The 13,050-nt window shown below is 46.5% G+C and overlaps 1 protein-coding gene across 1 annotated transcript in view; it reads left to right on the forward strand.

Moving 5' to 3' along the window:
• Positions 1-12,039, forward strand: part of Impa2 (inositol monophosphatase 2) — a 33,429-nt gene extending 21,390 nt beyond the window's left edge. Inside the window, exons 5-8 of the mRNA XM_042683710.1 lie at positions 834-942; positions 10,371-10,479; positions 11,077-11,228; positions 11,749-12,039. Coding sequence (XP_042539644.1) covers positions 834-942; positions 10,371-10,479; positions 11,077-11,228; positions 11,749-11,864 — 486 coding nt within the window. The 3' untranslated portion in view covers positions 11,865-12,039. The remainder of the gene's footprint in view (positions 1-833; positions 943-10,370; positions 10,480-11,076; positions 11,229-11,748) is intronic.
• Positions 12,040-13,050: the final 1,011 nt, after the last annotated feature.

The following is a 13,050-nucleotide window of genomic DNA, read 5'->3' on the forward strand; positions in this document are numbered from 1 at the left end:
TTGCAAAGGCCTGGGTCTTCTCATCCTCCAGAGACAGCAGACCAAGCATGCTTGTGCCTGAGATAGAGAGGAATCTGAGGTGCCTAGGAATGAGGTCACCTCATCTTTCTTGTTGGGAAGCTGTTTCTGTCACTTTGTCACTTGAATCAGGTGGGAAGCTGCTGTGGAGTGATTTGTCTGCTGAAGGACGAAGGTTCTATGGAGTCTCTGGTTCTAATGGCTTTATAAAAGCCAATATTTTTTATATATCAACAGCCTACAGGGCTTCTAATAGGGCTTGAATAGTCACAAGTAGCCATTTTCTCCTAGTAAAATATAAAACAGATCAAGAATTCAGCTTTTTCAGTAAGTTTTGCTTACAATGTTTGATTATAATAGCGTTTAGTATAGATATATTAAAAAAAATTAAAATCCTTATAAAGGTTATATGTAGAGGGGTTACAGTTATATAAGTCAGGTAAAGAGTACATTTCTTTTTGGACAATGTCATTCCTTCACTCTTTCCCTTAATACATTTTAACTTAAGAAAGTTTGCCGTTGGGTGTTTCGGAGGCATGGCTCGTGCTAGAGCACCAGCCAGTAAGCAAAGGCATCAGATCAAGAGTTCAAATTCTGGCCTTGTACAAAAAATAAAAAGGAAAAGGACATTTACTGTCATGCCCAGGTCTTATCTGAAATATAATTATTTCCATTCCTGTTTGGCAAGGCTACTTTTGCACATTGTCACTGGGCTGGTGTTAGTATCAAGTACAGCCTTCGTCTTTGCTTCACTGTTATTTCCTGTGTCAAATGAGAGGTTGAATTTGCTTCTTTCTCCCCTGTGCACCTTGCAGCTGGAATTTGGAGTGATTCACCACTGCACAGAGGAGCGACTGTACACAGGCCGGAGGGGCCAGGGTGCCTTCTGCAATGGCCAGCGCCTCCGAGTCTCCGGGGAGACAGGTAGGGTTATTGCAGCTCAGCTCAGCGCATTTCACAGAGAGAAGTGTAATTGGAAAATGCAAAAGTCACCCTCACACACAGTGGTAGAAATCTGCTGATCATCCAATCTGTATATGTCTTGATCTCTGTCTCTCTGAGGAAGTACTGGGATTTGAACTCAGGGTCTTTCACTTCCTAGGCAGATGCCCTAAAACTTGAGCCATGCCCCCAGCCCCCATGCTACCATAGCTGGCTTCTTTATAGGGGAATCATTTTCCTGATGGAGTGAGAAGTTGAACATACTCTGTATCTTTCTGTTGTCATTGTTGGTTGTGAGCCTGAACTCTGGGCCTGGGCACTGCCCCTCAGCTCTTCAGCTCAAGGCTAGCACTCTACCACTTGAGCCACAGCACCACTTCTGGTTTTTTCCACTTCTGTGGTGCTGAGGAATCGAATCCAGGGCCTCAAGCATGCAAGGCAAGCACTCTACCACTGAACCACCGTCCCAGCCCACCACATTCTGTACCTTAATGATTTGAGTCATGTGGCCAGGAGTGTGCACTCACATCTGTCATCTTTAAGGCAAAAATTTCAACTAACAGCAGTTTATGTGGTAGGGCTGAATGAGCCATTAAGGCCAAGGGCAGGCAGTATGTCAAAAATGTTGGTAAGGCCATATCTGCAGGTGTTGTCATGCAGGTGTGTCTGTGGGTGTCTGCATGTGGACCAGCAGTGGCTAGTGTGGGAAGCAGTTTAGTTTCTGAAGACCCCTGTGTTAAGTCTATGACGTTTCCAGGCACCTTAAACCTGCCACTAATTGTGGCTCACTTTACTTCCCTTAGTACAGAATCTTGAGCATGCCTGGTAGCTTGGACTGCCTGTGTCTTCCTGGCACCACCTACCCTTAACATGCTGGCTTAGGGTTCCTCACCTCCTTCTTGCCTTCCTCCCACCTTAACTAAACCAGCAGTATTGCATTCTGTGTGGAACAGGTACTGAAAGGGACAGAAAAATGCCAGAACAAGTACAAAAGAAGAGCCCAAAGGAGAAAGCAGCTAGAGGAGACTGTGAAAACTGCTTGTGATTGGGTTTAAAAATATTATGGGAGCTGAGGGTATAGCTGAGAGGTAGAACAAGTACCTGGCTTGAATGAAGCCCTGGGTTCCAACCTCAGCACTGCAGAAAAGAAAAAGGGGCAAACACAGATCCTGCCTGCCTGCCTGCCTGCCTGCCTTCCTTCCATCCTTCCTTCCTTCCTTCCTTCCTTCTTTCTTTCTTTCTTTTTCTTTTTCTTTTTTCGGTGCCAGTTCTGTGGCTTGAACTCAGGCCTCATGTTCTAACTTGGCTTTTTCACTCAAGGCTATACTCTACCACTTGAGCCACACCTCCATTCTCATTTCTGCTCCTATCTAATATGTGTTTTAGAAGCAGGGCCTCATGAAGTACCCCTACTTCATTTACCAACATTAGCCTCAGTTCTGAAGTACCAGCACTCCCCTCTTCCTCCTCTGAACCTGCCTGCCTACCTACCTGCCCTCTAGCCTATCACTAGCCTCTTTTTCAGACTTGCTATCCTTCAACCTTCTATTTTCCTGCTGCTTCTCCTCCCAGGTTGATACTATGTTCCTAGGTGGCCTCCGGTGGCAAGGGGAGCAGATATATGGCTTTCAGCTACTCTTCACCTGACCCAGCTTATGAGGTGCTGGCCTTCCCTATGAGAAGGCACCCAGTGAAGAACGGGCCAATAAGACTAGAGGGGGAAGAGGTAGCACTGCAGGGGTCACATGGGTTCTGTGCTAGCCTAGGGTGGAAGGTAGGGAAGGGCTCCGAAGGGACACTGGCAGGATGATATAAGCTAGTGTCCCTGACCCCAGACTGAACTCAGAATCTGAGTCCCCAGCCCTGCCCTGGTTCTGCTCCCAAAGTGTTTGGTTTGGCTGCACAAATAGGCATCAATTATAACCATGCATTCCAGAAGGCACCCATCCAGGCCTAATTGGGTAGCAGTGGTGAGGAAGCAGGTCATCAGACATGTCCAGTGAACTTTGCTTTGTGTTTCCACTGATTATGACACTGAACTGTGTTCATATAGGGCTTCCTGGTTGTTGCCTTTGCAACTCAGTCATGCATTGACCCATGTCCACAGATGCACAGCTCTGGCCTGGCTCCTGCTATTCCTGACCCTTCAGTAAACGCCTGTGACTGGTTCACATATAATCATTGATCTCTCTGGAGCCTACTGTGCTGTGTCCTCCACTCTAAACAGTACTCTTCTTCTAAAGCACAGTATGACTTTTAAAGTTTGAGGCCAACACAGGCAAAAAGTTAATGAGACCCCATCTCAATCAAGCTGGGCCTCAGTGGTGTTGGTATGCCTGAGTTCTCTGCTACACAGGAGGCCATAGGTGGAAGGATCACAGTTTGAGGCCAGGCTTGGGCACAAACATGAGATCCTACCTGAAAAATAACTAAAGCAAAATTGGGATGGGGATGTGGGCTCAAGTAGTAGAGCACTTGACTGGTAAGCATAGGTCCTTGAGTTCAAACCCTAGTGCTATTCTTATTTTCAGTCTTGGTCATCAGATCGGTCTAGCAGGTGACAGTGTGCTCTGGATAGAAAGATCTTTGGGTGCGATGCAGACCTGGCGTTGGGCCCTGAATCTACTTCCTGTGTCAAACCTCAGTTCTCATTTAAATGCTGAACCACAGTGAGAGTAATTGTGACACTGTGGGTGGTGGTTCCTGCTTATAATCCCAGCACTTAGGAGGCAGAGGAGAGAGTATTGATTCAGGATCCAAACTGGGCTATACGGTAAGATTGTCTCAAAAACAAACAAAAACAATTGTAAAGATTAAATACAATTATACACGCATTAGTTTATCAGTGGCCTCAGTACCTGAATGTCCATTTTGCTGATAATAAAAATCCAAGACTTGTCATTCTTGTCTCAAGTATCTAAAACAGACTCCAACGTCTACTGGCAATTCATGTTTTTGGAAGGTTTGAAGACAATTTGATTTTTAAAATTTTTGCGATAGTGTCTCACTGTGTAACCCAGGCTAGCCTTGAAATTATCCTCCTGCCTCTGCTACCTAAGCACTGGGATTGTAAGCATGCACCCCTGCCCCCAGTGACAGTTTGCTTTTCTTTCACCTACTTTCTGCCCTATAGAACCAAAGGACAGTGTTTTCTTTTTCTTTAGAGTCTAGTAATTTTTTAAGCACATATCTCAGAGTTTCTAGGTACATGATTTGTAATTTCGTCTTTTTATTCACGTCTCTTGCTTCTTTTGTATTTGTTTTCTTAGTTATTTTTCCAGTAGGGTCTTTTTTTTTTTTTGTTGGTTGTGGGGCCTGAACTCTGGGCCTGGGCGCTGGCCCTCAGCTCTTCAGCTCAAGGCTAGCGCTCTACCACTGGAGCCACAACACCACTTTCAGCTTTTTCTGTTTATGTGGTGCTGAGGAATCGAACCCAGGGCCTCATGCTTGCAAGGCCTGCACTCTACCGCTGAGCTACCTTCCCAGCCCCCTCCAGTAGGGTCTTATGTTTATATTTAAGCCAGCTGGAACTGGGATACTTCATTTTAAGCCTCCTGTATAGCGGGAATGATAGGCACACACCACTTTGCCAGCTGTTGGTTGAAATGGGGTCTCGTTAACATTCTGTCCAGGACGGTCTACTTCTGTGATTCTCCCACTCTACCTCCTGAGTAGTTGGGATGACAGGCGAGAGCAGTTGTGCTTGATCTTTCCTTTTGCTTTCATCATCAATTTTAATGTGTACATTTTTCTTCTTTATCTTGTATTTCCTGTAAAATATAATCTATAATGCTTATTCATCCTGTGGTCCTTTTAGTTCATTGTCTGAAATATTTTCCCATTTTTCCCCTAAACTCTGGGATTTTGAATTTAGGGCCTCACGTTTGCTAGGGAGGCACTCTTACCACGGTCACATCTTTAGCCCTTTTTTTGCACTGGCCATTTTATTTTTCACCACATTTTTTGGTCCAGTCATCTGTTGTAGGGCATCTAGTCTGTTTCCATAACTTGGCTATTATGAATTGTGCACTGATGAGCATCAATGTGCAAGTAAGTGTCTTTACTGAATCCTGACTTGTAATATTCTGGGTAGATACCCAGGAGTGGTGTGGCTGGATCACGGGTATTTCCATGCTTAGTTTCTTAAAGAATCTCCAAACCATTTTCCAGAGTGGTTGCATGTAGTTTATATTCCCACCAACAGTGAGTAGGGTTCCTTCCCCTCCTCCCTGCATCCCCTGTAACATTTGTTACTGTTCCTGCTTCTCAATGCTGATCAATCTTACCAGGGAAATCTCACCCGATCTTACTGGGTACGATTAGTAAGATTGGTTTTGATTTGCATTTCCTTTTTGGTGCACTGGTAATTTTTGAGATAGCGTCCCGCTTCTTGTCTGAATGCATGCTTGAGCTGCCCCTCCCCATCTTAGGCTTCCTTTTATAGCTGGGATGACATTCAGCTCTCAATTCAGATGGAGTCTTGCAAAATTTTCTACCCAGCCTGGCCAAGGCTACCAAGGCTGATCCTTTCAACCTCAGCCTCCCAAGTACTTACATGATTTGTCATGCATTTTTTTTTTTTTTTTTTTTGGTCGGTTGTAGGGCTTGAGACTGAGCCTGAGCACTCAAGGTTAGCGCTCTACCACTTGAGCTACAGTGCCACTACCCATTCTTTGTTTTTGAGTCCGGTCGTGGGGCCTGAATTCTGGGCCTGGGCGCTGTCCCTCAGCTCTTTAGCTCAAGGCTAGCGCTCTACCACTTGAGCCACAGCGCCACTTCCGGCTTTTTTTCTTTTTGCTTATGTGATACTGAGGAATCGAACCCCGGGCCTCATGCATGCAAGGCAAGCGCTTTACCACTGAGCCACCTTCCCAGCCCTACCCATTCTTTATTACCTAAAGCTACTTAAATTTTAGGAACAAATATTTTAGGCATACTTTTATTGACTGTAGAGATGTTACTTTGAGCCTTATTCTTTTTTTCTCTTAGAGTTGTGTGATCTAGCCATGATTCGTGTGTGTGTGTGTGTGTGTGTGTGTGTGTGTGTGTGTGTGTGTGTGTGTGTGTGGTCGTGGGGCTTGAACTCTGGACCTGGGTGCTATCCTTCAGCTCTTCAGCTCAAGGCCAGCGCTCTACCACTTGAGCTACAGCGCCACTTCTGGTTTTCTGGTGGTTTATTGGAGATGAGTCTTATGGACTTTCCTGCCTGGGCTGGCTTTGAACCATGATCCTCAGATCTCAGCCTTCTGAGTAGCTATGATTACAGGCGTGAGCCACCAGCGCCTGGCCAGCCATAATCCTTTGTAGTTATTTTTACTTGTATTTTATGGTCCCGAGTTTGGAGGCTTGGAGGCCAGTGTGTCCAGGACAATTTTTGTCGTTTGTCTCCAGAGCACCTTTTGCTGTTTCTGTATAATGTTCCCAAAATAGGTCTTGTTTTTGTTTTTTCACTCTGTTCTCCCTCATCCTTACCTAGGTGTTTTTCTTTTGCTCCTTTTTACTCCCTTCCTGGCAGTATCAACTCAATGCTAGGCCTGCCCTTAAGGAAACCTCAAGAAGTGAGTCATGAGAGATCACAGGATTGGCTCTGTCCTTTCTGAGCAGCCCACACCAGGGACCTAATGTGCCAGCCCGCCTGGCCCGCATGGTATCTAGTGTGATTTTGAGGTTCTCTTTTTTTTTTTTTTTGTCGGTCGTGGGGCTTGAACTCTGGGCCTGGGCGCTGTCCCTCAGCTCTTCAGCTCAAGGCGAGCGCTCTACCACTTGAGCTACAGCGCCACTTCCGGTTTTCTGGTGGTTTATTGGAGATAGGAGCCTCATGGTCTCTCCTGCCCGGGCTGGCTTTGAACCGAGATCCTCAGATCTCAGCCTCCTGAGTAGCTAGTATTACAGGCGTGAGCCACCAGCGCCCGGCTGAGGTTCTCTTTTTCTTGAATCCAATCTTGAATCTCAGTGCTTCTATTTCGTCCTGCACAGCTTCTGAGGCTGTGTGGCCCACCCACCAGAGATTTCATTTTAGGTCTAAGTAGACCTTATAGGCAAAGTTTTCAGTTTTTATTGTCATTTTGTGTGTTTGGCGGTTGGCGGGGGGGAATGCATGCATGTGTGTGTGGGTGTAGGTGTGGGTGTGGGTGTGGTTGAGTGCACACCTGAATCTCTATTTAAGCCCTGGATGCTTTGCTGTAGCTTCTTTGCTCAAGGCTAGCACGTACACCACTCGAGCCACAGTTCCACTTGGCTTTTTGATGGTTAATTAAAGATTAGAGTCTCACAGACTTTCCTGCCTGTCCTGCCTTTGAACCTGAACCTCAATCCTTAGATCTCAACTACCTGAGTAGCTAGGATTATAGGAGTGAGCTACTGGTACCCAGCTATAGTTTTTGCTTGTAGATGTCTGTAGTTTAGTTTTTCATTCCTCCAACTCTAGTTTTATCACAGGGTATTTTGAAAGGTTAAAATCTATGCTGCCTGGAAGTATACATAGCTCAAGTGGTAGGGTACCTGCCTTAACAAGTCCCAGGCCTTGTCAAACCTTAGTATCATTTTAAAGAAGAAAAGTTAAAATAGCAGACAAGCATAACTTGGAGCATGCTCAGTTTTCTCAAAAACCTATTAGTTGAAACAAAAGGAAAGGCTACTTTGAAGGTTCATTAATATAGAAGTGCACCCCTAGAGAAGCCTTCCTTCCTTAATGGCTGCAATCTATGAACCCACACTGCTATGCCAGTGTTACTGTAGCTGACAGTAGAGTCTACTCCTGGTGTTATACATTCAAATGGATAAATATATCTTTATCGCTATGTACCATACAGAACAGTTCACTACCCTGAAAATTCTGTCTCCTCCTATGCATTCCTTCCACAGCCTCGGGCAACCTCTGATCTTCTCACTATTTGGGCAAGTTTTGCCCTTCTTTCACTTGTTAACCTGCGTTTACTTTTCTTCATGTCTTTTCATTACTCAAGAGCTCAGTGTTTTTTGAGTACCAAACAATATTTCCTATCTACTTGTGCCACTCTCTGCCTCTACCTACCTACTAAAGAACATTTTGGTTGCTTCCACATTAGTGTTGTTATAAATAAGACTTCTATAACCATCTACATACAGACTTGTGGTATGAAAACCTAAGCTTCCAACTCCTTTAGTAAGTGCCAAGTAGCACAATTGCTGAATCAGATGGAGACAGGATGTTTGGTGTATGAGAACTGTCTTGTCTTCCACAGTGTCTATGCCAGTTGACATTTCCCCTAATGGTATAGTCCTGTTACTGCACATCCTTACCAATGTTTGGTATTGTCCGTGTTCTGGATTTTGACAATTCTAACGTGTGTACATTGGGGTCTCACTGTTGTGTACATTTGCATTTCCCTGTGACATGTAATGTGGACCATGCTTTCATTGGCTTCTCATCTGCATTTCTTCTTTGGTGAGTCCAGTTTCTGTTTTCCCAAATAAAATATAATATTTTTTTTGCAAAAGAAGATTTTTTTTGAGAGGGAACCAGGACTAGGGTTTGAACTCAAGGCTTCATACCTGTGAGGCAGGTTCTCTATCACCTGATCCATGCCCCCAGCCCTCTTTTTAGTTATTTTTCAGTTAGATAGAGTCTAGTGTTTTTTGCTTGGTACTAGCCTTAGATGGCAGTCCTCCTGCCTATGCCTCCTGCACCACTGGGATTACAGGCATACACCACAACATCCAGAATGTCAACATGGGATCTCACAAACGTTAAAAAAAATCCACAAAACTGTATGTGTATGTGTGTGCATGTGCATGCGCGCACGTGCACACACATGCGCATGCATGCGATCCTGGGGCTTGAACTCAAGGCCTGGGCACTGTCCCCAAGCTTTTGTGCTCAAGGCTAGAGCTCTACCTCTTTGAGCCACAGTTCCACCTCCAGCTTTTTGCTATGCAATTGGAAAGAAGAGTCTCACAGACTTTCTTGCCCAGGCTGGCTTTGAACCACAATCCTCTGATCTCAGCCTCTTGAGTAGGATTATAGACGTGAGGACCTGGCTAAAAGAATATTTTTTTAAACTAAAATATTTTTACCTATTCTTAATACTTTATTAATGATTACTATCTTATTCTTAGATTATCCAGTAAAATTCTACTGAACTCAAAATTTCTTTCCATAAATTAAAATAACAACTATAATATAATGGTGCTTTATTTTTGCTCCAAGAGATTGAATCCAGAACCTCTTGCATGCTAGGCAATTGCTCCCCCTGGCCAGTTTTCTTGGATGCTAGAATTTAAGAGAAGGCATTCATTCACCCAGTGACTATGTATTGAGGTCTCTTGTGCCTGGCCCTGGGAATATGGTTTTTTCCCCAAAAGCTTTTCCCCTTGGAAGACAGGGGGAGGAAAAGTTGACCCTTGACCATGAGGTCCACAGCAATTTTCTGGTGCACCTGTGTACCATCCTGAGGTCCTGTGCATGGGTAACATGGCAGCTCAGTGCCAGTGTCCACTGGATACCCCACTCACCCACATCCTTGGGGGAAACATAGCATTAGTTCAGCCTTGATGCTGGGTGTGTCAGGCAGTAAGGAACTTGGACGTCTGAAGCAGGCTGCCTTGCTGTGTAGCTGTGCCTCAGTAGTGCTCAAGGTGTAAAAAACAACAGCTCTACTGGCAGAAAAGGCTGAGGAGGATTTCTTTGGACGTGGTGACACAATTGGGCTGATCAAGTAAACTGTCATAGAAGCTGTTTCCTCTCTAGTTGTGGACTAGCATACCCAGTGTGGCTGCATCCTGCCGGCATGGTGTACCCTGATGGGTTAAGACAGGACATGTCTGGCATGTGTGGGAATGTGGCAAAGACAAACCATCCTCATCAAGTCTCAGTCACATCCCCAATACCAAGTCAGGCTCCTGGCTCTGGCAGAGTTTCACAATATAGAAAGGAGACACTTGGTATGAGGGCTTGGTTGGCCTCTGCACAGACAAGGCCCATGCCTCCCAGCAGTTGTCCTTCCTAGAGACAATTGGACTCAGGTCACTTCCTCGTCAGAAAGGCCCTGAGCCACGCAGCTAGAGATGAGTTTGTATTAAAACTCTTTCAGAAAGAAAGGCATTTCCCTCTGAACATTCCAGGATCCCATTGTGGAATCCTTTTGTTTTTGCCTGTGATTGAATAATGGTCATTTTTTGTAAGTTACCAAATTCTGGGGAAGAGAGGCGTGAAGGGTCAGCTCCTCAGCAGACAATCAGAGGATGCACTAACGGAAGCCTTTGCTTCCCTCCCCCACGGCCTTACTTCCCAACTCAGCTAGCAGAAAGACTCCAAACAACCCTGCTCTCAGGCAGTGACAGACAGATGTTTGAGGCTTGCTTGGGGCAAACCCTGACAGTTCTGCTAAAGCCGAGATGTGATCTCTCCATGGATGGAAATTCTGTTTCAGATCTCTCCAAGGCATTGGTTCTGACGGAAATTGGGCCCAAACGTGATCCCACCACTCTGTCACTGTTCTTGAGCAACATGGAGCGTCTGCTTCACGCGAAGGCTCATGGGTACGGATTCTGGGGCCCAGGAACATCCTGTGGTCAGAGGGGAGAGAACTTCCAGGAGGTTGAAGAGGGAGTGCCCTGGCTAGCTAGGAGAGAGACAGGTGTGGGGTGCTGTGACACCAGGCCCCGGAGGCCCTGGAGGTTTGTCCTCCATACCATGCTGTGTCCCCTGTCCCGTTTCTGACCTCAGGTTTCCGACACAGACTTCTAGGTCCTTAAGCGTCCCCTTTGGTGCACTTGTTTTAAAAGTCTCTGATTTGTTTCTCCCAAGATTTATTAAGCTGAGTGACTCATCTTCATGTATGTCTATATGCACACATACATACCCCCGGGCGCCCTGAGGGTGCTACTGTAATGTAATGATGCTTGTGTAGTCAGAACCTCAGGCCTCGGTGTACCAGCTGCGGGTTGTGCCCTGTAGCCCTGTGATTGCATGCAGAATGCTGGTGGCATGGCAGAGAGGCCCTGGGTTCTGCATCTTCAGTGTGACAGCCCCCTGTGGCTCGCAGTGGGTGAGGGGACTGGCAGCATGCATGCCACACCAAGGCAGCAAGGGTACTGCCCTCTTGGCCCATACCTGCCCTCCTTCACTCTCTGCAGAGTCCGAGTGATTGGCAGCTCCACCTTGGCACTCTGCCACCTGGCCTCTGGGGCTGCGGATGCCTATTACCAGTTTGGCCTGCACTGCTGGGACCTGGCAGCTGCTACAGTGATCATTAGAGAAGCGGGAGGCATCGTGATGGACACCTCAGGTGAGCTCTGTAGCCACCAGTGCACTCTGGATCATGTGAGCACCTCAAGACACGTACGTCTCCAGTGTGCAGTCTTTTCTGTTTTGTGCATCCCTAGGAAGATCAGGGAGGGTGAGGGGAAGGCAGGCCTGGCCTGCCCAGACTGAGTTGAGCAGATCCTTCATTCCTCTGAGCCTTGGTTACCCATGTACCTAGCACAGTATGGGATAGACTGTTCAGCCTTGCCTCATCCGTCTTTTGCCTTTCACTGGACACAGAAAGGCAGCTCTATTCAGAGGCTCAGATATATATAGCCTGCACTATAGCTGGCTGTCTTCTCCCTTTTGGACCACCTGTGGGGTACAGGCCCTGGAACTCAATTGTACTCCCAGCGCGTGCGCGCACGTGTGTGTGTGTGTGTGTGTGTGTGTGTGTGCGTGCGTGCGTGCGTGCGTGTGTGTGTGTGTGTGTGTGACAAGCTACTATACAAGACAGGTTAGTTCCAGTAACCAGGTGTCTGTTCTGTCCCCTCTGTTCCCAGGTGGACCCTTCGACCTCATGTCCTGCAGAGTGGTTGCTGCCGGCACCCGGGAGATGGCGATGCTCATAGCTCAGGCCTTACAGACTATTAACTATGGGCGGGATGACGAGAAGTGAGCCATGCAATGCGTAATGAGTACCCAAGGGCTTTCCTGGGAGGCTGCAGGTGGCAGCAGTTCCTGGAAGGGAACTGTCTCAGTGGCCAGTGCTCTGGGACAGGTGTCTTGCTACTGCTCCCAGACTGATGTCTCTCTATGCTTAAGGGAGTGCTAAAGTATGTGGCTCACTTTTTAAATCATGTTTCTTTCACTGGGACTTGGTGCTTAGCGAGCTTCTATAATCTCTTCAAGCCTTTTGCAAGTTAGTACATGTTCTGTCAGGGCCAAATCCAAATCTACAAGAGAATTAGTTATCCAATCTTGATTGACGCCCCCCCCCCCCCGCCCCCCGCCCCCCGCCCCGAGAATGCAAATCTCAGGTAATAAGACTTTAGAACTGCTGGTAAAGCAGACTTGTTCTCAGGCCCTCTCTGCTGTGGTACTACCGACTGCAATAAAATGAGAATCTCAGCTCCCTCCCTCCATAGGCATCGCCTGCTTTCAGAGACCCTTCTTACCTCCATGAGTTCCTACCTCTTGGGAGAGGTTTGCACATAAGAGCCTGAAGTTGCATTGTGATCTGCTTGTCTGCTGCCTTGGATGAGCTCTCTGACAATGGCATTGGGAATTATCATGTTAACATTCAAATTCCTAACCCAACAATGGTGGCTAACACCTATAATCATAGCTATTCAGGAGGCTGAGATTTGAAGATCACAGTTAAAAGCCAGCCAGGGCAGGAAAGTCCATGAGATTCTTATCTTCAATTAACCACTGGAAAACTGGAAGTAGAGGTTTGGTTAAAATGGTAGAGCACTTGCCTTGAGCAGAAGTGCTCAGGGACAGTGCCCAGTCCCTAAATTCAAGCCCCACTACCAAAAAAAAAAATTTCAACTCCAAGACAGGCTGCAGAAAACCCAGTAGTTCCAAATCACTCACATCTCTGAAATGCCAATCACTTTTTTTTTTTTTTTTTGGCCAGTCCTGGGGCTTGAACTCAGAGCCTGAGCATTGTCCCTGAGCCTCTTTGTGCTCAAGGCTAGTATTCTACCACTTGAGCCACAGCGCCACTTCTGGCTTTTTCTGTTGATGTGGTACTGAGGAATCAAACCCAGGGCTTCATGCATGCTCGGCAAGTACTCTACCACTAAGCCACATTCCCAGGCCTAACAAGTAATACTTTATTGTTGTTGTTGGTTGTAGGG

This window comes from Dipodomys spectabilis, unplaced genomic scaffold (assembly GCF_019054845.1).
Source record: "Dipodomys spectabilis isolate Male_0828 unplaced genomic scaffold, ASM1905484v1 ptg000083l, whole genome shotgun sequence".
NCBI classification, from domain to species: domain Eukaryota; kingdom Metazoa; phylum Chordata; class Mammalia; order Rodentia; family Heteromyidae; genus Dipodomys; species Dipodomys spectabilis.